The sequence below is a fragment of the Leptodactylus fuscus genome, chromosome 8 (genome assembly GCF_031893055.1).
Source record: "Leptodactylus fuscus isolate aLepFus1 chromosome 8, aLepFus1.hap2, whole genome shotgun sequence".
NCBI classification, from domain to species: domain Eukaryota; kingdom Metazoa; phylum Chordata; class Amphibia; order Anura; family Leptodactylidae; genus Leptodactylus; species Leptodactylus fuscus.
In genome coordinates this window covers 83,459,063-83,484,035 of record NC_134272.1, presented here as the reverse complement: position 1 = coordinate 83,484,035, position 24,973 = coordinate 83,459,063, and the positions used below count along the sequence as shown (strand labels likewise).

The window sequence follows — 24,973 nt, the reverse complement described above, 5'->3', positions numbered from 1 at the left end:
CATTTTTTGGGCTGCGTTTCACCATATTTGGCCTTTAGACTTTGAGGGATTGTTTAGAAATACCTGTATATAAAGTCCAACAAATCTTCTCCTTCCAATTCTATGAGATCTGAGCTGAGCAGGATTAGAAAACATGACTGTCCATTGGTCACATGGCAATGCTACAGCTGACGCCATGTTGACACCTATATTCGGGTTTCCATTCTGGGGCCCACTTGGGGACAGAATGGAGAATGGAATCGCCACGCAGAGATCAGGCATAGATGTGAACCTTGCCTTAGTCTGACTATAATGAGCCGTAGCACTGCCAACACCAAGTAATGTGATGACTAGGGTCGAGCCGATCTTGAGATTTCAGGATTGTTTCTAAAATCCAATTTTCGATCATTTTCTAGCCAATCCCGATTGTGAAATTTGCTCGATCGCCGATAGAAATCCCATCTTTTCTGATCCCGATCGCTCAACCCAAGTGATGTCACTTCCCGAGGAGAAGAAATCAGACATTTTTTTCTAGTTTGCACAACCTCTTTAAGGAACCCTGTTTCTACAATACAAGTTCAATACATTGGCTCAGATTTGCTATTGTAGTTTAGACTTAACCCTGGCATAAACTTGGTGTATCTTGGTGTATCTTGGTGTATCTAGTGTGGGCTAAAATTTTTCATCATGCTAGAATTTGGGTGTGAAAAAAAGAGGTGTGCCAAAATAGTGTTTGCTCAAAATAGCCAACTAAAAGGTGTTATAAGCCTAGACAATTGAACGATACACCAGAATCAGTCACTGTTGTAAATCTGGTGTAGTTTCAAACTGCCTGTCGAAATTTATACTAAGTATTAGTAAATCTGGGCCACTATTATCTTGACAAGCTGCAATTCAAATTACAGCCACTGGGCGGCCTCATACATACCCTCACCTACAGCGCAAACAACTCCTGACAGAGTATCTGAAGATCATGTCTCTTTAAAAAAAACTGGTCATCTCATGCCCCTCTTCATTAGATATGTCAAGCCAAGTGTAAAACTAAAGAAGGGCACATCAATACCTTCAATACGTCAGAAGTCATTGTCTCTGAGTTATCGCGCCGCACGTTTCTACCTGAACCAGTTTAATAAGCTCTTTCACCGCACCTAATTAAATAAAAGTATTAATTTCCCCATGTAACACTTACACAAAGTTGTCGCTGAGTAGCGAGGTGCGTTCGCCGCGCAATTACCGCACGTTTGATGTTTTAGCAAATACAACCTGATAAGGCTGAGCAATGGAGGATAATGATTTCATTCTTCCTAATTAAATATTGTATTTAAGTTCCTCGCTTTCATATTCGCAAAGATTCTCCGTTCAGGTTAGCTTCAAACAAAAAAAAACCTTCTCCCGTGTGCTACCGGCGACTGCTGGAAGACGAGTATTTTTTTGTGTCTGGCACGTTATCATCCCTGACAGATTTACGCAGCCTAGGTAGACCAACAGGGGTCCGCCTAGCATTGTTGCTCCCGCGGTCTACCTTGCTGAGTTGAAAACAGAACATTATTGAAATCATTAAAAAGAGGATTTGCCCCCCTTCTCCTCCTCCTCGTCCTCCCCCTCGCATTGATGTTGCTGTCAGCCACAAACAAATGTGACAATGCTTTACCTATAATTCCCCAGCACATCGCGCGGCCAGCATATGTAACGTAATAGCTTATTTTCTATTGCCGCACTTAGCATATGTCTCATGTTGGCTCCGTTAGGCCTTAGGTCGGTCCCTTGAGTTGCACAACATTGGCAACTTAGCCCCTCGGCCTCCCGAATATAGAAAAAAAAACCAAATAGCTTTGAATCATGTCGAGCCGTAATTCTAATTTCTATGCCGATGCATTATGGGAATAAACGTATCTGACACGTTATGTCAATGCCACGTCTCTTTGTATCTCCTGTATTTTTTATTTTATTTTTTTTTTTTCGTTAGCTGCATTCCTACAGATGGTATTTCATTGAATACGCTCCTTTCCTAGAGTCGGAACGAAAAAAAAAAAAAAAAAAACAAGCACCGCACCAAACCTCTAGGTGCAGAAGGCTGTTAACGGTTGCTGATGATAGTAGGGAAACATTAACATAATAATTAGTGTCTTGTAATTGTTTCATTAAAACCAGTTGTTCCATTTCTCCTCGTGTTTTCCCAGAAGAGAAGCTGAATTTGGACGACAGCCAGTGGGAGGACATACACGTTGTCACTGGAGCACTCAAGATGTTTTTCCGAGAGCTGCCGGATCCTCTGTTCCCACATAGCTTCTTTGAGCAGTTTGTGGAAGCAATAAGTAAGTGCAATTTTTTATTTTTTTTATTTTTTTATTTTTTGGTAAGTTTACAAAATGGAAGTGCAGGAAAACAAACAACTCTTACGCTAATTTTTTTTATTTTTTATTTTTTTTCGAGAGATTACGTTCCAATGGTACTAAAGTTTTTTTTTAATATACAAGAGACAAAAGAGCGGAATATTCGCTATGTGACATCACATGATTTTGCGGTAATTACTCGTTTCCTCTGTTCCTTTTAGAACTATTCTATTCAGGATTAGGCTGCCGAGAATTCGAGTTTTGCCTGTTAGGGCGAGATACAAGAAGTCAAATTTGCAAAAAAATAAAAAAGTGTTGGTAATAAGGTGCGGCGGGGAAGTTATTGGCTTGTAAGGATGAGGCTATTTCGGATGAAGTGTATTTTTAGCTATTTATTTATTTAATTTTTTTTTATAGGTATAAAATAGAGCCTTTTGGTCCCCACAAGTTGAACGCTCCTTTTACTGACAGTCCTCATGGTATATTGTCCCATTTACTGACCCCCAACACTGTATAATGCCCCCTTTACTGAGAGCCCTCATGGTATTTTGCCCTCTTTACTGACCTATACAGTATAATCAGGGCCGGCTCCAGGTTTTTATGGGCCCTTGGGCAACAGAGCCTCAGTGGGCCCCCTTGTGGAGGAGGCGGGAGTCAGGACACTGCGCGCTGCTGCGGACAGACGAAGCGAGTGACGTCACGCAGGAGGGCGGTGTCACCTACACCATACCTCCTAACTTTTGAAGAGCAGAAAGAGGGACAAAATGCAAATTTAGCTCTGCTCACTTTTATGTTGACTCCACCCACTCTCATTAATTTTTCATGTGCTCCCACACAGTATAATCCTCCTACAGTCACCCATAAATTATATACCCCCCCTCCATCTCTCCCCCAGTTTCATATACACCCTTCCTCTGCCCCCAGTTTCATGTCCCCCCTCCATCTCTGTCCCCAGTTTCATGCAGTTCTCCTCCCCTTCATCTGCCCCATTGTCATGCTGTTCTCCCCCTTCATCTGCCCCAGTGTCATGCCGTCCTCCCCCCTTCATCTGCCCCATTGTCATGCCGTCCTCCCCCCCTTCATCTGCCCCATTGTCATGCCGTTCTCCCCCCTTCATCTGCCCCAGTGTCATGCCGTTCTCCCCCCTTCATCTTCCCCAGTGTCATGCCGTTCTCCCCCCTTCATCTTCCCCAGTGTCATGCCGTCCCCCCCCTTCATCTTCCCCAGTGTCATGCCGTTCTCCCTCCCTTCATTTGCCCCCAGTTTCATGGGCCCCCTTCATTATGTTCCACCTTAATGTTTAACACAAAACAAACACTTACACTCACCTTCCAACGTTCCCCCTCCGCTCTCTCCACTCTCTCACTCCACTCACATAGTTATAGGCCCGATGTGACACCATCACATTGCGCCTACAAATGCAGAAGCCGGACCACAGCGTTACGGCTTTAATCGCCTATGTATTCAGCTCATCGGTGTCCGTAGGACGCTGATGAGCTGAAATCGGGACAGGCAAGTGCTGGGGCAGGCAAGTACCAGGGGGCCTCCAGAGGCTCTGGGGGCCCCGTCACTTGCCCGACTATGCCGTGTGCTGACGCCGGCCCTGAGTATAATGCCCCCTTTATTAACTTCCGACTTGCCCCCTTTATTGGACCCCTTTATTGGACCCCACACAATATATTGGCCCTTTATTGATCTCCATATAGTATATTGCCTCCTTGATTGATTGACCCCACATGAGTATATATTACCCCCGTTACACGGATCCCCATATTGCCTCCTTGATTGACCCTACATGAGTATATATTACCCCCCGTTACATGGCTCCACAAAGTAATTGTCCCCTGTACTGGTTCACAAACAGTATAATGCCCCTTTATTGGCCCCTTCATTTTTACTCCCCCTATACAAAATACTGCCCCCCACAGAGTGAATTTAGCCCTATATCAATGGGGTTACTTTAGTAGCCAACAGCCTATATTCACTTACCATCCAGAGGGGATTCTCCGCTTTGGCTCCATCTTCTTGCTGCTTATTATATCCAGACGCCATTCCGTATGGGACACGATGTGCAGCGTCATCTGAAGGCCCTATGCAGGAATGGAGATGAGCAAGTGAATTTTGGCCATTACCTGTTGGAGTAATCCAGTAGATAATGACCTATTAAGAAAAGAAAACAGCAATGGGCTGGGACCCCTAATATTGCGGTCTGTAAGCGGTAGTTCTGCCCCTATCTGTAAGTTATACTGAAGAGACAAGCAATGGCTCTTTCACTTACAAATCTGGTCTTCCCAGGTATTATAAAGATGGCCATTCATCGGGGCAACCTCATGTATCATCAGCCTTTCAAAACAATATTCTTTTTTGATATTTTGTCACATAGTGATATGCTATATGATTCTGTTTGTGTTACCCGGTGGTTCTGTGGTGAATTGGGGCCAGTCAAGGGTTTTGCTAGAATGTTGTAATAAAAAATCAGCTGTTTGTCAAGAAAATCTTAAATTTGAAGAAAAACAGCTTTGAAGTCTTATGCAGATTAGGAGTTTGGTGCCCTGGGGGACGGCATTAAGTTCCTGGAGCATGACTCTTGCTACTCAAGTAGGAAAGGTGATGTCATAGCAATGGGAGAGTCAACTCTGAATGTACTAGCACTGGCAGGAGATGGTAGAGGGTTGGAGTGGCAAGGGCAGTGCTCCTGGTAGCTGTAGGCCCGTCTCCAGTGCACCAACTGCCTCATTTGTATAAGGCTTCAAAGTTCTCTTACTGAAAATTTGCAAAAGTGACACATAACAAAGGCTCGATAACACTGTGGTGACAGTTTACTATGCATACGGGAGGTGGTAGACCGCCTATATATATAGCAATAAATAGATTCCCACAGTAATGCTCTTGTGGGATATTATGGGGGCACTAAAAAAATACAGCCTGTCCCGCAAATAACAAGCTCCCATTAGGGTTGAGCCGATCTTGAGATTTCAGGATCGATTTTAAAAATGCGATTACCGATCATTTTACAGCCGATCCCGATTGTGAAATTTGCTCGATCGCCGATCGGGATCCGATCTTTCCTGATCGCTGAACCCTAGCTCCCATAGGACTATGTTGATGGAAAAATAATACTATGAAAAAAATACATTCTCACACCTACGTACAGGTTTCCATCCTTTGGACCCAATAAATGTAAACCCAATCCTGCTTAAAAAAATGGATGCCCACAGAGCCCATAAACTATAATAGGGTCTGCCAATTTTCGGCCAAAAAATCCAGAGATAAAAGTCCTATTTGGAATGGGGAATGGAAACCGGGTGCAAGTATAAACCTAACCTTAGACATTAAGGCCCAACATGCGTCCGGGGAGATGGGGGGTTAAACAGAAATGACTAAGAAATATCCTGATAAAATTCGGAACTGTAGAAGCCGAAACCTAAATTTTTTGGGAACGTCCTAAATAACAGGCAGGATCAATTGGCGATACTGTGAACAAACAAAGATAAAAAAGGGGTCAACACTAGAGATGAGCGAACAGTGAAATATTCGATATTCAGTATTCGTTTCGAGTAGCCCCTCAATATTCGACTACTCTAATCGAATATCGAACCCTATTATAGTCTATGGGGGGAAAATGCTCGTTTCAGGGGTAGGCAACGTTCAATCAAATTATACTTACCAAGTCCACGAGTGAGGGTCGGGCTGGATCCTCCGAGAAGTCTTTTCCGTGCAGCGTCCCCGCGGCGTCTTCCGGCTCTGAATTCACTCTGCCATGCATCGAGCCTGGGCAGAGCCGACTGCGCATGCCCGCACTACAAGAAAATGGCCGCTTTGACTGTAAGTGAATTCAGAGCCGGAAGACGCCGCGGGGAAGCTGCACGGAGAAGACTTCTAAAGGTAGGAGAAGAACCAGCGTTGATTGGCCGACTGTATAGCATTCAGCCAATCAATGCTGGTTCTGCATCGAATCTTTCCATTTGAATAGCGAGTAGCACTCGATTGAGTACGAGTATTTCGAATACCGTAGTATTCGATCGAATACCTACTCGATCGAATACTACTCGCTCATCTCTAGTCAACACTGAATAAATGGTGTAGCAAGGCAGCGCGGTAATATTTCTATAAAGTCACCGCAGATCACTTATTACGGTTAGCCTGTTATTATACGCAGATACCATTTCAATAAAAAACATTGAGAAACAAAAAAGTCGCCGCTGACGTGTCTCAAGTTGTTTTATCGTGTATGAAACCCTTCTTGGAAACCTTACAAAAGTTAGGTTAAGGTCATTGCGTTACATTTCAGCACGTTACCTTTCTTTCGACATATTTTCCAAACATCCCACATCTGACATACATTTCACAATGTTTTATTTTCCTGCTTTGGCAGAAATCGCTCCGATACTTATTTATGAAAAAAAATATTTGTGGTTTTTGTCTTGTTCGGCAATTGAAGTGTCAAATTTATAGGTTACATACTGCGTGAAGCCGAGGCCTATGGGGAGACGGCAGAGGGACTTGTGATGGTATCAGTGGCCGGATCACGTGATGTCATGTGATCCCTGACCCGTGAGATAAGTGTCCGCTCTCCGTCGCCCCGTTTTAGGGTGGGCCATTGTTTGTTCTCTCGCACAAATACTTGTTGTTTGCTCTGAAATATTATTCTTTATGCATTGAAGGCGTGTGGCTGTGCCAGATGACAAATGCCTATGTAACATATACCCCTCCGCCTGAACGCTGCCAGCACAGTTGGGGTTTGGCTATGTCAACTAGGAGCTCACTTTTTGAGATTTTGGCTGCGATGTGTCCGAAATGGATGAGGTAAATCAATATTCAGAATACAATAATGACTTTAATAACGGCAATTTCGGCTCTGTGTAACTAAGATCACACCCGCTGTATTCTCTGATAGGTTTTACGCCTCGTCATGTCAATAGGTTCCACATTTTTAGGTTTTATAGCTTTGGGATAGGCTGCAGGTCACAGCTCTGTAGTATACAGTATAATACAAACAAATATATATGAGAAGGTAACGTCAAACTAACAAGAGGTGTCCGGCCATTTTATTCATTTTTAACTTTTTTGGGTTTTGTATTTTTAATTTGCATTTTGTCCAAGGATGGGAATTGTATCCATTATTGGATACAAACATAAAACAACTAGCCATGACATTAGATCCTTATGTAGGTTCCCCTTGTCCTGGCATGGATTCTGAAGGATACGACCTTCGATGGTGTTCCATGGCACCTGGTACCAGGATTTCAGAGGCAGATCCTTTATGGCTTGTACATGTGGTCTCCATGGTTCAGACTCGTTCAGCACATCCCAAATATGTTCTATAGGATTGAGATCTGGACGATTGGAAAGCCAAGCCAACACGTTGATCTCTTTGTCACATTCCTAGGATCATTCGTGAGCAATGTTTGCAGTAGGGCAAGGGCATTATATTGCTAAAAAGCCACAGCCTATAGTGAGCATGCTTGCCGTGAAGGGGGTACTTGGTCTGTACAATGTGTATGGAGATGGCGTCAAAGTAAAATCCACATAAATGCTAAGACCCAACATTTCTCAACAGAACATTGCCCAGAATATCACATTATCTTCACTCGTGAAGTCTTTCTTTTTCTTTTTTTGCAAACGTGCCACGTCCACATCGTATAAAACACAAAAGTGATTCATCAGACCAGGTCACTGTCTTCCAGTCTTCCATTAATATGTATTCCAGCTCTACTGCTCACATACCCATTATAGACCATACCACTGTTGAACAGGGATTGGACCAGATGGTTTAGCCTTTAACCCAATGAGTCAATGAATCTTGGGCACCCATGACCCTGCCTTCAGTTTGTTAGTTCTCCTTCTTCGGACCCCACTCCATAGCAGGAACATCCCACAAGACCTGCCATTTTGGAGATGATTTGTCATCTAGACACCACAATTTCGCCCTCAAAACTTTCAGATTCAGTTTTCCTTATTGGAGCACATCAGATAAAACTGCTGCCTATTATTTCGATATACAATAGGTTCTGGATAGCAAAGTGATACTGGTCTGAGCCAAGAGTTTGATGAAGGTCGAAGAGAACGTCTATAGACTACTTTTCTCCCTTATACTCTGGGTCTAAGTTCGTAGAGTCCATGGGAGGTGTGGAAAAGCAATAGATATTGCTACCCACTTTCCCACGCCTCTCCTGGGCTTCCTCATAGCATTCAGCACTCCATCATGGTCCTCTTATGGTCTCTCAACCTCTGGTTGATGTCATGGGCCATGGAGGAATCACTGAGATCTGTCATTTGGGCTCAGTGTTCATGTGGGGAATGCAACATTGTGGCAGTTGCATCACAGTGTCATAACCTTGATGTGCCCCATGTGACTTCTGAGGGCCAATTGCAGGTTTCAGTTGCCCCTTGGAGCCTGTGACTTTACCCAGGAAGAGGACAGCAATGGGGCACTGACTGGTGCAAGGGAGCCCAAGAGGGACCATCTCTGTGCAAGACCTATAGTCATCACTGACTGCCTATGACAAAGTAATTCCCCTTCTGTTAATGTCTTCATACATTTCCAAGAGGAATAACAGAGGGACAGCACAGCAGCAGCTTGTAGTCTACCTATCAGGCGCGTCTTCCCACAACCTCTGTTACCTGGAACCAAGCAGAATGCCTGCACACACACATATGGATGCTCAATGCAGAGAAATAGGCAGATTTCTCCCTAATTAATTGCCATATGGGCCTTTTTATTTCCACTTTGTAAATGCCTTTATCCCCTGACATGTGTATAGCGGCATTATTCATATGAAAATTAAGAGATAATCCCATATTTGATGGATTTACGAGGCTCGATCATTGTAGCAAAATAGGAAACTCTTCTTCGTCTGCAAACTTTTTCGATTTTTGGGGGGTAAAAATAAAATAAATAAAAAATTGCTTAAAAAATAACAAGCCCTTAATACAAAATCATTAGAATAAAGTATCGATAAATATTTTTTTCCAGAAACTTTATGATATTCACTGATATGCCGAGCATGCTGGTAACGCTGAATTTTTCAGCATAATCGCAGACGAATTTTCACTAATTAACTAAAAATGATGACAGAAATTTATCCAGCTTGTTACTTAGATAAAGATCACTCGCAAGAACTCCATATTTATACAAAATATGTAGAATAATGCAAAAAAAAAGCTAAAAAAAAAAATAGCAAAAAGCCAAACCTGCAATTTCTCATGTGATTTTATTTTTTTTTCCTATCCTAAATTTTCTTGCAGATGCTTGGCCTGTCTCCTAACTCATGCTAATTATATTCATAATTAAATGTTAAACAAGATTTGACTGAAGCCAACTGGCTTGCACAGGTGTCTTTGTGTATGAATGGCTTACTGCATATACAATAAATCTTTGTACCCCAATGGACCTTTACGAAGGAGCCACTGAAGGTGAAAGCCTGGGGTCGGGAGACGAATACATTGCACAGGAATTAGGGAAGAAAAAAAATGGATGAATAAAGAGGAAACGGAGAAGACTGGAGAGACTGATTGGAACAATTTGCAACATTGTAGCCTCTGTGATAAGTTACAATGGTGCGAAAGGTCATGTGATTGAAAAGGGAGTCTGTTGTAGAGTACGTAAAACTGCTGACAGATCTAGATAAGGTCAACGGACATACCTTTGGATAGGTTTTTAATAAAATATCAGCAAAAATGACCTGGAGAGTCCCTTATGCTAAAAGTGCACACCCCTGCTATACTACAGGAAGACCTGGGAGACTATATAGGGGACTGTGGGTGGCTTAGCGTCCCAAATTGCCCTGACAGAGTCCCTTTAAATCTTACCTATCGCTCTATGTTTGCATAAATCAATAGTCCTTCTGAATCTATATATGAAGCTTTGTAAGGCTGGGGCCCGACATTGTGGAAATGCAGCTTTTTTTGTTGCAGATTTTGTTGCACTTTTTTGAGCCAAAGCCTGGACTAGATTGAGCAGAAGTTAGAAGTTTAAGAGCTTCCTATATGTTTCCCATTCTATTTGTTGCCATTCTTGGCTTTGGCTCAAAAAGTGCAAAAAAATCTGCAATAAAAAAAAAGCTGCATTTCCGCAACGTGGGGCCTCAGTCTAATGCAGGAAATTGGCATCCGTCACGTCATCCAAAAGCATGCAGTTCAAGTTTCTCTGTTGATAGGCCATCCACAAATACTGGAACCTATAACGCCCCTCTAAAAATCAGTCTGATATAAAGCAATACATAAAAGACAGAAAGGAAGGGGAAGGAGGGAGATGCAACTGCAGCATCTCTTCCTGTGTTTCTCTAAGACAGCATGCTGTGAGAGAGGGAAAGGAAGGAGAAGAGAAAACACATCAGAGCACAACATTAGCTTTGTAGTAAGCAGAATATGCTCTACTAATATGTTTCTGGCTATACTACACCTAATATAAATCTACTACTGGATATTGCGAGTCACTAATGTCTTTCAATGACTAGAACAGAATTTCTTGGAGGAGAGGGTAGCGGCATAGCCACACAAACTGGAACACTGAAAACAGAAAGCAGGAGATGTTCACTGAGCTCTGAACTTGCAGCTCCACAAGCAGGCATGTCTAAGTAAGCAGATCTTAAGAAATAATGCCAAAATCAGCCAAGGACATACCCAAATTCCCAAATATTTTATACTCAGAGACTGACCTAGTGCTGCTCACACAGGTGTATGAGTGTTTGTTACAGTGTATCAGAGCTGTGAATTGAGATCAAGGGTCAGGAGACACTATAAGCACACCAGGAATAGGGTCAGCAGTGAATGTATCCAGCAAGTGATGAAGATATGAAATGAAGTTTGTTAGAATGTGACACAACGTTTCGCTCCACATTTTTAATAACTTGCACCAGAGTGGTAACATCCATGAAGGGGTTGATCAGTTGGAGTACTGGCAGGTGTGCCATACATTTTTCCGTGGAGCCATTCTAGGACACTCTCGCGCCGTGTGCCTGGCATTCAGATGTTACTTGTGAATGACACAAATTGTCTGGTTCCACCCATACTTTGGGAAAATAGCAAAGCTTAAACCAACTCCTGCCAACTTTCACTGTGCAAATTTGTTTCATATGAGACCTTATCCCTTCCCTGCTATCAGAGCTCACTTCTTGACTCCGCTATATTTGGGTCCAGATTATTCACCTTCATACAAGCACCTGACCCCAAAATTTAAAGGGTGTGAGTATATGTAAAAGGGATAGATTCTAAAAATTATTCTAGGTATTAGTGACAACCATTGACTCATCCGAACCTGAATTGTTAATAACATTACATTGTTATAAAGATTTGTTCTATCCTGGTTCTAGAATTCTTTTAATGAACCTGGAAGCTCAGGATGAACAGAGGTATAACATGAATCTCCTGGCCCCAAATACAAAATCTATACATTACCCCCACTTGTCATGGGCCATTTATTGTATTGGTTTTTGGATCCTCCCTCTGCACCCTCTGAATAAAGTGAAATGGTCCCCCATCCAATATTGGAAATGCAAAGAACAAGGAAGGACTGTATATATGTGAAATACTGCCCTTATATTAGGGTAAAATGCCCCTTTAGGCAATCTTATTAACCCACTTGGGTGAATACTGGGGCAGGATGAGTGGTAAGCAATCTCCTAGGGTGCTAACAAAAGGGAAAGAACCAGATGGGGATTTTGTGAGGGTGCTTTCACATAAATCCGGCGCTGCTATCAGTTTCCCTCTGGCGTGGTGCACACAAGTGCCAGGACGTATCCCATAGATTTCTATGGGGTCGGTTCTGGCATAAGAGACGTTAGCTAAGGCACCGTATGGCGCCAGCTTTCTGCTATTAAACAGTTGTCCAGGATTACAAAAACAAAACAGCGCCACACCTGTCCATAGGTTGTATTTGGTATTGCAACTACTCTTCTTTCATTGGCAGAATATTGCATGCAGCTCTGAAGTACAACACAGGCCCAAAAACATGCAAAACATATGCAGTAAAAACAAACATGGCATTATGTTGCTAATTAAAATGAAGAGAATGGAGAAAAGAGAAATGTAAATCCCATCAATATTTGTTGTGACCTTTGCCCTTTGCCCTCCATCAGTTCTTCTTGGTACTTGCAGACGGTTTTTGGCAGAACTGGGCAGGGAGGTTGTTCCCGTCGCCATCTTGGAGAACCAAGCACTGACCTTCTGTGGATGTTGCTTGCTCCAATCCGTCTGTCTCTTCATGTCATCCCAAACAGACTGGATGATGATGAGAACAGGGCCGGATCATCACTTCCACGACTCCTCCTCCAAAGGGCAAAGATCACCCAAAATATTGATGGGATTAACACTTCTCTTTCCTTTTGCTAATTGACAAAAATAAACCATTAACCCTTCTATTCCTGAAAGCCTTCTTACGTTGCAGCATTTTTTCCCGCGCCTTATTTACATTGTTGCAGGATTTGATTCCACTAGTCAAACTTCATTAATTTTTTTTTCAATTCCCGTCCCCCCGCCGATGCCGCGCCGCTTCTACCTTCCACCATGTCATAATTTATATAGACAATACCCCAGCCTAGAGGTGACAATGTCAATAGACCCGGGACATATTTCCCATTCAGACACAAACACGGCCAAGAAATCAATTCTGATTAACACATTGTGGTTGACCATGTAGATTACGGCGGCGAATACTGATATGAAAAACATTAACACTTAGCATTGGGAAATCCTGACTCTGTGCGCCAAGAACTTCATCCATATATTAATGAAACCTCTTGACTCACGGAACACTATTTATCAGATGAAAGTATTTAGAGGAGCTGCAGCTGGATATCCTCGGCTTTATTAAAGATAAATCAAAACTAACCTTTAGAAAAAAAAAAGTAACATTTGTAAGAGTCAAAAGAATAAAGTATGCGAACAGCATTAAGGGAAATGAAAGTCAAGGAGTAGAGCGAGCCCCCCTAACAAGAGTGTAACCTCAATAGCCATGCATAAGGAAGCTGGCGCCAGGAATACTAGCATGAATTCAGTAGCAGATGTCAAGGTCTGCAGGATGTGTCCAGCAAGCTTAAATTTGCACATGTTCCTGAGCAGCTAAAATGAATACTTTGTGTCATAATTTACAAGCAAATCAGCGCTAATAAATCACAGTCCTGTTCAAAGTCACGTTGCTTTTATTCCTCTGCCTTAATATTCATGATAGTGAGTTAGTTTTATGGTTCCTTTACTGTCTTATCTTCCATGGGCTTCAATAGAAGGTCGTGGATCCCCAGGTAGTCCTGGCAGATTCCCATATAGGTCCATCGTCACTTAGAAACTCCATCTGTAGTTTAGGAGGTTCACTAATCTGATTTTAGATCGTGATGGAGTAGTTCAGTCTTACCACCAGCAGGTGTCAGTGTTGCAGAGACTGTCACACCTGGTGGCGCCACCTATAGGTCGTAGAATAATTGCAGGAAAATATACAGTATATTTTTTACATAGCTTTGAAGTCAATATCTTAAAGGAAGTAACCTATTTTTTTAACCATCATTTTTTAAGAAGTTCTGATGCTTTTATTATTAATTTTCCAAGTCACATTTGATCTTAAAGGAAATAACCTATTTTATTTAACCAAGCTAAACATATTTTTTAAGAATTTCTGATGATTTTTAATTCCATATCTTCCATGTCCGTATCTATATTTGAAAAAGGAAATACTTACAGCTGCAATTGTTACTCCGACCACTAAACCTTATAATAGACTGACATTTGTGAACTCCGTAGGAGTTCTCTTTGCAGCAGTCATCTCATTTATCATCTCATCTCATTTATATCCAAAAGTGGCCGGGTAATGTACCCCCCAAAAAAATCAAGGGGTTACCAGCGCTGGTCCAAGTACTTTTATTGAGATCAGGCAGCAAAAAGTCCTTTTTCAAGTGTATAAAAATGCCATCATTTACATGACAAGATTACAATAGAAGACAACACCTCTATAGATAACACCATTAAGTCATTATTACATCCACTACTGACAATAGATGATGCACTGCCTGCACAGAGCATGCCTAGAAAATCTCCCATAGGCCTCAATGAGTCATTTCCAGTCTATCTCTGCCTATGGCCATGAGACTGCTGTAAAGCAGATCACTAAATGCTGTTAACAGAGCAGAAGAGAAGATCAGGCAAGATGGCCGCCCCCATAATCATGTACAGAAAATAGGAAAAAAATATATATAATCAGAAAATAAAGACAGTTTCTTAAAATGTATTCCAGAACATTCCTTGAATAATCCAAGTAGAAAAATGTTCTGGCAATCAAAGCTGCATGTACCAAAAAAAAACAAAAAAAACCCTGAGAATAGCAAGGTCTTGGACTGGTGAAATGTGTGTGTTGTCCGGGAATATAAAAGCATTGCTGGTCTTTTCCATAAATAGTGCCACACCTTTCCACAGGCTGTATCTGGTACTGCAGCTCTGCCCCATTCACTTCAGTGCAGGTGAGCAGTAATACCAGATGTGGAGCTGTTTCTGAAGGACATGTTTTATTGATCCTGCAGAACTCATTTAATAATTTATTCCACAGTTAACATTAAAGTTAGAGTGATCCCTGCAAATACATTTCCTGCACAATTATTTCATAATGCAGTTTCCTCTTCCAAAGCTCCAAAATTGCTTTTTTTTTCCAACCACATCTATACAGTTAAATAATAAAACTCCGGCTGCCTGCCGATACCACTAGAGGGTACGCAGGTTTATCATTGAGTTTAATGGGAGCTGTATAAAGTCATCATCAGTAATCTCTATGGCTAGAAGTGGCCTCAGTAGCCAGAACTATAGAATGTAACCATTTGATTGTGTGATAAAGAAAAGAAGAACTGAATAAGGAGAACAACCTTATAGACATTTCTATATATAACATCTATTTATACAACTTATGCTTACTTCACATTCCCAAACACATTCCTTACAAAACCTGCTACAACTACTAGAATACTGCCTCCTATGTACAAGAATATAACTACTATAATACTGCTCCTATGTACAAGAATATAACTACTATAATACTGCCCCCTATGTACAAGAATATAACTACTATAATACTACTCCTATGTACAAGAATATAACTACTATAATACTTCTCCTATGTACAAGAATATAACTACTATAATACTACCTCCTATGTACAAGACTATAACTACTATAATACTGCCTCCTATGTACAAGAATATAACTACTATAATACTACCTCCTATGTACAAGAATATAACTACTATAATACTGCTCCTATGTACAAGAATATACCTACTATAATACTGCTCCTATGTACAAGAATATAACTACTATAATACTACTCCTATGTACAAGAATATAACTACTATAATACTGCTCCTATGTACAAGAATATAAATACTGTGATACTGCTCCTATGTACAATAATATAACTACTATAATACTGCCCCCTATGTACAAGAATATAACTACTATAATACTACTCCTATGTACAAGAATATAACTACTCTAATGCTACCTCCTATGTACAAGAATATAACTACTATAATACTACCTCCTATGTACAAGAATATAACTACTATACTACCTCCTATGTACAAGAATATAACTGCTATAATACTGCTCCTATGTACAAGAATATAACTACTATAATACTACCTCCTATGTACAAGAATATAACTGCTATAATACTGCTCCTATGTACAAGAATATAACTACTATAATACTACCTCCTATGTACAAGAATATAACTACTATAATACTACTCCTATGTACAAGAATATAACTACTATAATACTTCTCCTATGTACAAGAATATAACTACTATAATACTACCTCCTATGTACAAGACTATAACTACTATAATACTACCTCCTATGTACAAGAATATAACTACTATAATACTGCTCCTATGTACAAGAATATAACTACTATAATACTGCTCCTATGTACAAGAATATAACTACTATAATACTACTCCTATGTACAAGAATATAACTACTATAATACTGCCTTCCGTCTGCTTGTGTGCTACTCTCACGTGTATGAAGTAATTGTTCTGCACTGTGAAGGGAACAAGTCAGAAGTAAGATTCTACAATCCACCATGAGAGAAGATCCTCCACCCAGTATGGTTCTACCAATGATGATCCAGCCATAGACCTTTCTCCTTCCTCCTGTAGGTGTCACGACTAGATAATAAGTGAATGTCGCCTGTATAGTGATGGGGTCGCCTGTGTACTAGAATTGTTTGTGTTACATTTCCCCCCTGTTTTTCTATTTCTCTGTTGCTTTCGATCTTAAATAACCAGCACGAGCGTTGCAGATATTTCCCGTAGTCGCTATGAGTTGAGTGATACTGGCGGGCTGCAATTATTGTCTGTAACATTGACAAATTCACCTCCAAATATCATCAAGTGAGTTCTGAAAATTGCTTTTATGATCTCGTCAGGATCTTTGTGCGGTATTAAAAACCAGTGAAAGCGGCAGACAGATTGTGTTCCTTTTTTTTTGCTCAACGCTAACGTAATATTACATTTTGTGATTATGTTCTAGGAGTGAATTGTAGAACCGGTGGTCAGTGCATTTGTTTTATGTACTTAGGTTATGGCTGTGTTCTGCGGAGTTTGTTTTGTGCCTTTTTTTTTACTTTTTCTAGCCATAATAGTCATTTGGAAAATTTCTTTTTAGTATTAAATCTAAGGGGTCGAGATAGATGTGTCCTTCTTTACCTTTCCACTTGGTTCGAGATATCCCAAGATGAGTGGTACAAGATGACCAGATTTGAAAGATGAATAAACTTTGTCGATGATCACAACCCCGGACAGAGTAATACAGAGAAATTTGTTTCAAAAAATGGTCATCGACCACCATCTATCTCGAGATATCTCAGACCAAGGCAAAGTGTAAGGAAAGATTATCTACCTCCATTTATCGAAGGATATCTCACACCAAGACGAAATGTAAGGAAACCTTATCTACCACCACCACTTATCTCAGGATGTTTCAAACCAAGGGGAAATGGAAGGAAAGACACTGTAGATAAAACGCGAGAAAGATAGCGTTTCTTTAGACAACCCACGTCCACAATTTGGTAAATGTTTGTACTCACATGGGTCTGACCTTCTCTGACTCTGAAATTTTCAAGAGACCGCTAGGGTTGAGCCCATCTTGAGATTTCAGGATCGATTTTAAAATCTGATTTCCGATCATTTTCCAGCCGATCGTGATCGTGAAATTTGATCAGTATCCAATCTTTTCCGATCCCGACCACTCAACAACTAGAGACCACATATGGAACTCAAGAGGAGAGCTAGAAACATATAGATACCGTATGTTACAGAAATAGAAGTTCTATGTTCTAAGTTGAAGTTCTAAGTTGAGTTCCAGCTTCTTCTGTAGACTCTCGAAGAATGTAACCTACCACCGTGTTCATAGAATTTCTCATTATTGGGAAAACTCACTCACTTTTACAAGAAAGGCTTCAAGATATCCACCAAAATATTATGATTAGACCCCAGACATATCATCAATAAAGTCAAATTAGTAATTGGTGAATGAACCCAATGAGAAGACTCTACTGGTAAACCAAATGAGAGCCAAATAGGAAAACCAAGATAATATGGTTAGGGTTCCTCCTAAAAAAAATTGCATCAAACTCCTAAACGAGTGAAAAGATTAATGTCATCTCGCAGTCAGATCCTGGACTTATCATCTTTAAGGTCTTATTGGTCAATTGTGAATTAACTCAAGAAAGAAACCAAAGTGGTAAGTGATTTCCAAAATCATCTCGAAATAGGGTTGTCTTCTGCTGGACCTTTGGGTCTTATTATTACATCAAAACCTGGGCCCATGGAGGATCCAAAATATTAAAATTTTAATATTCTAATATAAATTGATACTAGTTACATTGAGTGACCTTATCAATTGTTTAACCAATTTGGTAAACTAAAAAAGTGTCTCTGAGCACCGAGAGGAAAACCAAAGACAAGAAGGATAAAGGACACAGTTCTTCTAAAAAAAAAAAATAATAATAATAATAATTAAAAATAATAATAATAATAATAATAATAATAATAATAAGCAACTTCTTTCAAGTTAAGACATTTTGGAGAAATTCATGTGACCCGGCAATTATTTTATTCTGATATTTGGTATAACAGGATTCTTTACTATAAGAGCAGCGAGACTATGAGAAATTTGTTGCCACAAAAAGATATGGTTGATATTTTTTGCTTTCCTGAGGATAAAAACAGGAGAATTATACTTTGGGTTTAATGGACTGAATTCTTCTTTTAACTTTATGAGCCAGAGTACGTAACTAGGAGTTGTGTTAAAGGGGTTGACCTGGAATTTCCAATTTATAGTCTATCCTTAGGATCTGTAAATATCTGATCGTAGGAGGCCAAGAGGTGACCCCAACATGGATCATCTCTATTGGGTCACTTCTGATACGTGTACTCAGTGGCGTAACTACCACCATAGCAGCAGAGGCAGCTGCCACAGGGTCTTTTCGGACCCCTGTGTATAATGATCGGCGGCCCGGGAGAGGTAAGAAACATAAAGAACACTGTTACTTACCTCTCCACAATCCGGGCAGGCCTGCATCCCGGGTCATGTGACGTCGTGACGTCTGATAATATTGTGTGCAGGGGCCACTATGAGGGATAATACTGTGTGCAGGGGCCACTATGGGGGATAATACTGTGTGCAGGGGCCACTATGGGGGATAATACTGTGTGCAGGGGCCACTGAGGGACATAATACTGTGTGCAGGGGCCACTATGGGGGATAATACTGTGTGCAGGGGCCACTATGGGGGATAATACTGTGTGCAGGGGCCACTATGGGGGATAATACTGTGTGCAGGGGCCACTATGGGGGATAATACTGTGTGCAGGGGCCACTATGGGACATAATACTGTGTGCAGGGGCCACTATGGGACATAATACTGTGTGCAGGGGCCACTATGGGGGATAATACTGTGTGCAGGGGCCACTATGGGGGATAATACTGTGTGCAGGGGCCACTATGGGGGATAATACTGTGTGCAGGGGCCACTATGGGGCATAATACTGTGTGCAGGGGCCACTATGGGGATAATACTGTGTGGAGGGGCCACTGAGGGACATAATAGTGTGTGCAGGGGCCACTAAGGGACATAATACTGTGTGCAGGTGCCACTATGGGGGATAATACTGTGTGCAGGGGCCACTATTGGAGATAATACTGTGTGCAGGGGCCACTATGGGGGATAATACTGTGTGGAGGGGCCACTATGGGACATAATAGTGTGTGCAGGGGCCACTATGGGGTATAATACTGTGTGCAGGGGCCACTATTGGGGATAATATTGTGTGCAGGGCCACTATGGGGGATAATACTGTGTGCAGGGGCCACTGAGGGACATAATAGTGTGTGCAGGGGCCATTATGGGGCATAATAGAAGAATGCGTAGGAGGGGTCGGTCAAGATCTTCGGCATTGGTGTAGGTCAGGGGGTGGGGGCCATGTCAAAAGTTCGCCACGGGGCCCCACCATTCCTAGTTACGCCACTGCCTGTACTATATGAAGAACAGAGCTGAAAGCAATTGACTCCCTGTATAGTGGCCACACACTGCAGCTCACTTCCTATAGGGTGCCGAAGTGGGCCCTATACAACTGATTCATGAGACCCCCCCCCCACCATTTAGATATTTATCGCCCAATCCTAAGCATAGGTCAATAAAAAAAATCATGGCCAACCTCTTTAACACAACTCCTAGTTACCTACTGTACATCATAAGGATGCAAAAAGTTTCCGGTCTGTCAAACCCAACCTATAATCCTACTGTCCATGCAGAGGAAGACAAACCATCCATCACATCCATTGGGCAAAAGTTTTATAGTCTCGCTGCTCTTACCGCAAAAAATCCCAAATAATATAATCGGCAAACAACTCGAATTCTGCAAAAAATTTTGTAGAAGTCGCTTACTAAATTTTTCTTTAACTTTAACCCTTAACCCTTTAACGTTCCAGCCAGTTGTTGTAGAAGAAGTCAGAAGTGGCGAACCATGGGCGTTAGAATTTGTATCTCTTTTTTGTTTGCTGACGGGCGCCTCCTACACCACGGCACGGTATAGACGCGGACTCCGTCGGCGCGGTGCAATGAGGCGGTCATTATTTAGACATGTCTGTCAAACTATTAATTGGTTTAGTTCAGAAACCCAAGAAATCTATGGAGCGCTGAGCATAATGCATTTTATGGGTTTGTTTTTTCCAAGTATGTGACAGTGCGCCTGTGTTAGTGTTCTGTTCTGTGTGAATCCAGGCTCAGTCCTCAGGTGGATCTATGTAGTTCCTCTGCTCTCATTCTCAAAGCTGTTATTCTGGACGGGAATGGAGGCAGCTGTGTTTACAACTCAAGTCTTGGCATACATTTACCAGAATCTATTATTCATATCATTCAGTATCAGAGAGAGATCTCAGGCCACCTGTCTATCTAACAAATTCACCCTTTTGTGAGCTTTCCGTTCAGAGCAAATTATGCTCACATTGATGAATTGGGTTTTTATGAGCGATGCTAACGAACATTTTCACAGGGACACCAGGCAGCGAACGATTCTGGTCCGCGCAGAAAATCATACAAAGACACGAAAATACCAAGATTTTTAAAAACTCATTTGCCGTGGAGCGTTTAGGTATAACATTTGGCACCTCCGTGATCGGAATTGTAAACCTTCCATCAACAAAATGAAATGATTAACTTTTCAACAAACAAATTCCCCCAAAAAAAATATTGTTATTTTCACGCAAGATGATATCCCCTCCCCCCCATAGGTAAACAATCATGGAGATTAATGCCTGCGGAGTCAGGACAGCTCGCGTTGTGTTAGGACTTTTTTGTATCTTTTTTGCTTTTTTTGAATTTCATCATGAAAATGTAAATATCCCTGGACTTATAGTACGTAAAATAAACTTGTTTCCAGATTTCTTACACAGATACATTTTTATTAGAGATGAGTGAAATATTCGATATTTGTTTCAAGTAGAGCCTCAATATTCGACTACTCGATGGAATATCGAATCCCATTATAGTCTATGGGAAAAAATGATCGCTTCAGGGGAGACCACTATTCAACTAAAGGAGAGTCACCAAGTCCACGAGTAGCAGGAGGAGAGTGTTTAGGAGGAGCGCTATGCAGTTAAAGCGCACGGACCCCCATTATAGTCAATGGGGTCCATGCGCTTGAACTGCACAGTGCTTGCAGTTGCGCTGATAAAAAGTAAGCTCCCTCGTAACAGCAAGGTGCCAGCTCTCCCGACTAGCAAAGACGAGTCTGCAGCAAATCAACGCTGGATCTGCAGCAGGCTCCTCCGTGCTAGTCAGGAGAGCTGGCAGCTTGCTGTTATGAGGGAGCTTACTTTTTCTCATAGGAATGAATTGACCAGCGTTGCTTGGCCAGTGTACAGCTGGCATTCGGTATTCGGCAGTGTATTCGGCCAATCAACGCTGGTTCTGCTGGAGGCTTGTCTGTGAGGAGGCGGAGTCTAAGATCGGGCCACAATGGAGACTGCTGTGGTCCGATCTTAGACTCTACCTCCTCACGGACGAGCCTCTGGCAGAACCAGTGTTGATTGGCTGAATTCTGTACACTGGCCAATCAATGCTGGTCAATTCATTCCTATGAGAAAAAGTAAGCTCCCTCGTAACAGCAAGCTGCCAGCTCTCCTGACTAGCAAAGACGAGCCTGCTGCAGAACCAGCGCTGATTTGCCGAATGCTATACACTGCATAGCATTTGGCCAATCAACGCTGGCTCTGAATTTAATATTTACTGCGAATAGCTAGTAGTGTTCGATCGAGTACGAATATTTTGAATACCGTAGTATTCTATCGAATATTACTCGCTCATCTCTAATTTTTATATATTTTCGTGACTTCCGTATTGGGCACAGAAGACAAAGTAAAGGCATGTTTTTGGCTTAGATGAGGAGTAGAGGTAGGATTGGATCTATCTGACTCTGATTTGGATCGAACTGGATTTGACCCAAGTTTTCCAAAGTTTCAGGCCCAACCTGAGTCTCATCAATCATGTGGGGCCACCGACGTCATGAAACTTTCATTAAACCATGATGATGTTGACATACCCCAGGACCATATCCATTTAGAGTCATTAGAGTAGATCAGTTTTGCACCATATCATTTTACAATCCAAAATTCTTTTTTTTTATAGGGTTTACGGCATTGTTTTCCAACCACTAGGCAGGGCTTGGGATCTCATTGTATACACTTTGTACATTGAGCTCCCTCTAGTGGTACTACCAGGCAAAAAATGTTGTTATTGTGTGTCTATGGAGAAGATTTGAATCTTTGTATCAGAAAAGAGAACCAATACTAAGATTCGATAAGAAATAGACTGCACAGAATGTTCAACCAAAAAAATGACTAAATACTGGTGCACAGTCACCCTGCATGTTCAGGTAGATATATAAGGTTGTAGAATTGGTGGCAGTATTAAGCAATTCCCCAACATATTGTGATTTCCAGCTTCACCTTAGCTCAAACATTGGCAAGGACTTCAATTTCTTATTAAAAAAAAAATCAACACAACATAGTTAAATGTCAGATAAGCCTTTGACATTCTGCAATTCACAATGCAATCACTGGATGGCCCCGCAAAGACACATCAAGGATAGATGTCTTAGGATAGAATATCAGAAAATCATGTTGTTGTTTTTTAAACTGATCATCTAATGACTAAAGAGCGGTGATCTTTGAAAGATTTGTTTGAGATGGGTGAACCTTGTGAGATTTGTTCACCTGACAAAAGTCTTTTCATTATACTCCAAAGTCTCTTTTCACCCTGGAGTATAACAATGGCAGACCCAGAGGAGGTTCGGTCAAGTAAACACTTCCCTCACCTCTTCTGGGCAACCTTGTAGCAGCTAGTGTGTATTACCTGGTGTCTTCAGTCCTCTTCTTCTATCCTTGATTATGATGTCATTGGCCCCAGGGGACCACTGAGGCCTATGATTTAACCTAAGCAGTCTCATGAGGCACAGCAATGTCAGGATGCTTGTATTCACAGTCCTCAGCATTCTCCTGGGGCCTGAGATGTGACCCATGAGGCTGGACAAGACCAGAAGATGACCAAAGAGGAAGCTCAAGAGAGGTGAGGGGAGATGAATATTAGTGTATATTATGTTTCCAAACCTCTCCTGGGCCTTCAGTTATCATATTCTGCAGTCTGAATAGGCTATAAGGGTGAGGCCCCATGTTGGCTCCAGCTCAATCCACTTCTGGCTTTGGCTCAAAACAATGCAGCAAAATCTGCAACAAAATAGCAATGTTTCCGCAGCTTTGGAGCACAGCCTAAGGCTCCAACTTGTGGAAAAGCCACTTTTTTTGTTGCAAATTTTAGAACCAAAGCCAGGAGTGGACTGTGCAAAAGGTAGAAGAACTTCCTATATATGTCCCATTCCTTTTGTAGCCATTGTCAACTTTGCCTCAAAAAATGGCAACAAAATCTGCAACAAAAAAAGCTGCTTTTTCGCAACATGGGGCCTTTGCCTAAAAGTGATTTGTGGGCGGTGAATTGGAAAAGTCTTGGGTTTGAAATTTTGGTAAAATTTGTAAAAAAAATCTGGCTCATTATGAACTGGTTCGCTCAACTTGACAATTACATTCTGAGTCAAGAAGAAAGCCAAGGAAGGACATGTTGAAGATAGAGATGAGCGAGTAGTACTCGCTATTCGAATAGAAAAGTTCGATGCAGAACCAGCGTTGATTGGCCGAATGCTATACAGTCGGCCAATCAACGCTGGTTCTTCTCCTACCTTTAGAAGTCTTCTCCGTGCAGCTTCCCCGCGGCGTCTTCTGGCTCTGAATTCACTCTGCCAGGCATCGGGCCTGGGCAGAGCTGACTGCACATGTCTGCTTGTAGTGCGGGCATGCGCAGTCGGCTCTGCCCAGGCCTGATACCTGGCAGAGTGAATTCAGAGCCGGAAGACGCCGCGGGGACGCTGCACAGAGAAGACTGCACGGAGGATCCCGCCCGACCCTCACTCGTGGACTTGGTAAGTGTAATTTGATTGAACGTTGCCTACCCCTGAAACCTGCATTTTCCCCCATAGACTATAATAGGGTTTGATATTCAATTTGAGTAGTCGAATATTGAGGGGCTACTTGAAACGAATATCGAACCTCAAACATTTTACTGTTCGCTCATCTCTAGTTGAGGATACTTTATCAACACATCCAAGTCAGTTTGCTGGCATAGACATGAGATAAGGTGGCGCTCATTTGGTGCAAGGACCTTTCTATGACACAGTCCAGGTTCTGAGCCACTCTGATGAATGTGGATGGGAAGGGACGGAGAGCAAGACACGACATATTTATCATAACTCATGCCAGTTTTCTGTTGTAGATTTCCATCCTGCGCGCGTCTGATTTGTTAAGTGGCCGGAACCTCTTACTAAGTCGGGTATACCTTGCGCCTATAGGGCCCTTTATTAAGACTGCGAGACAATCATAAATCTGCCCCCTTGTACGAGTAAGCCAGAAGAAAGCCACTCGAGTCTTGCGTTTGTTACAGGCACCAGAGTAAGTTCCAGCAATCAATGAAATTTCCGGCGGCGACACTACGTAGCGACATCATTGTGCTCAGACACTTTAATATCATACGAGATGTGGATTTGGTCTAATTCATGATGTAGGTTGTT

The 24,973-nt window shown here is 41.8% G+C and overlaps 1 protein-coding gene across 1 annotated transcript in view; it reads left to right on the top strand.

The window, feature by feature from the left end:
- Positions 1-24,973, top strand: part of ARHGAP15 (Rho GTPase activating protein 15) — a 381,433-nt gene that overhangs the window by 301,566 nt on the left and 54,894 nt on the right. The window contains exon 12 of the mRNA XM_075284535.1: positions 2,160-2,294. Coding sequence (XP_075140636.1) covers positions 2,160-2,294 — 135 coding nt within the window. The remainder of the gene's footprint in view (positions 1-2,159; positions 2,295-24,973) is intronic.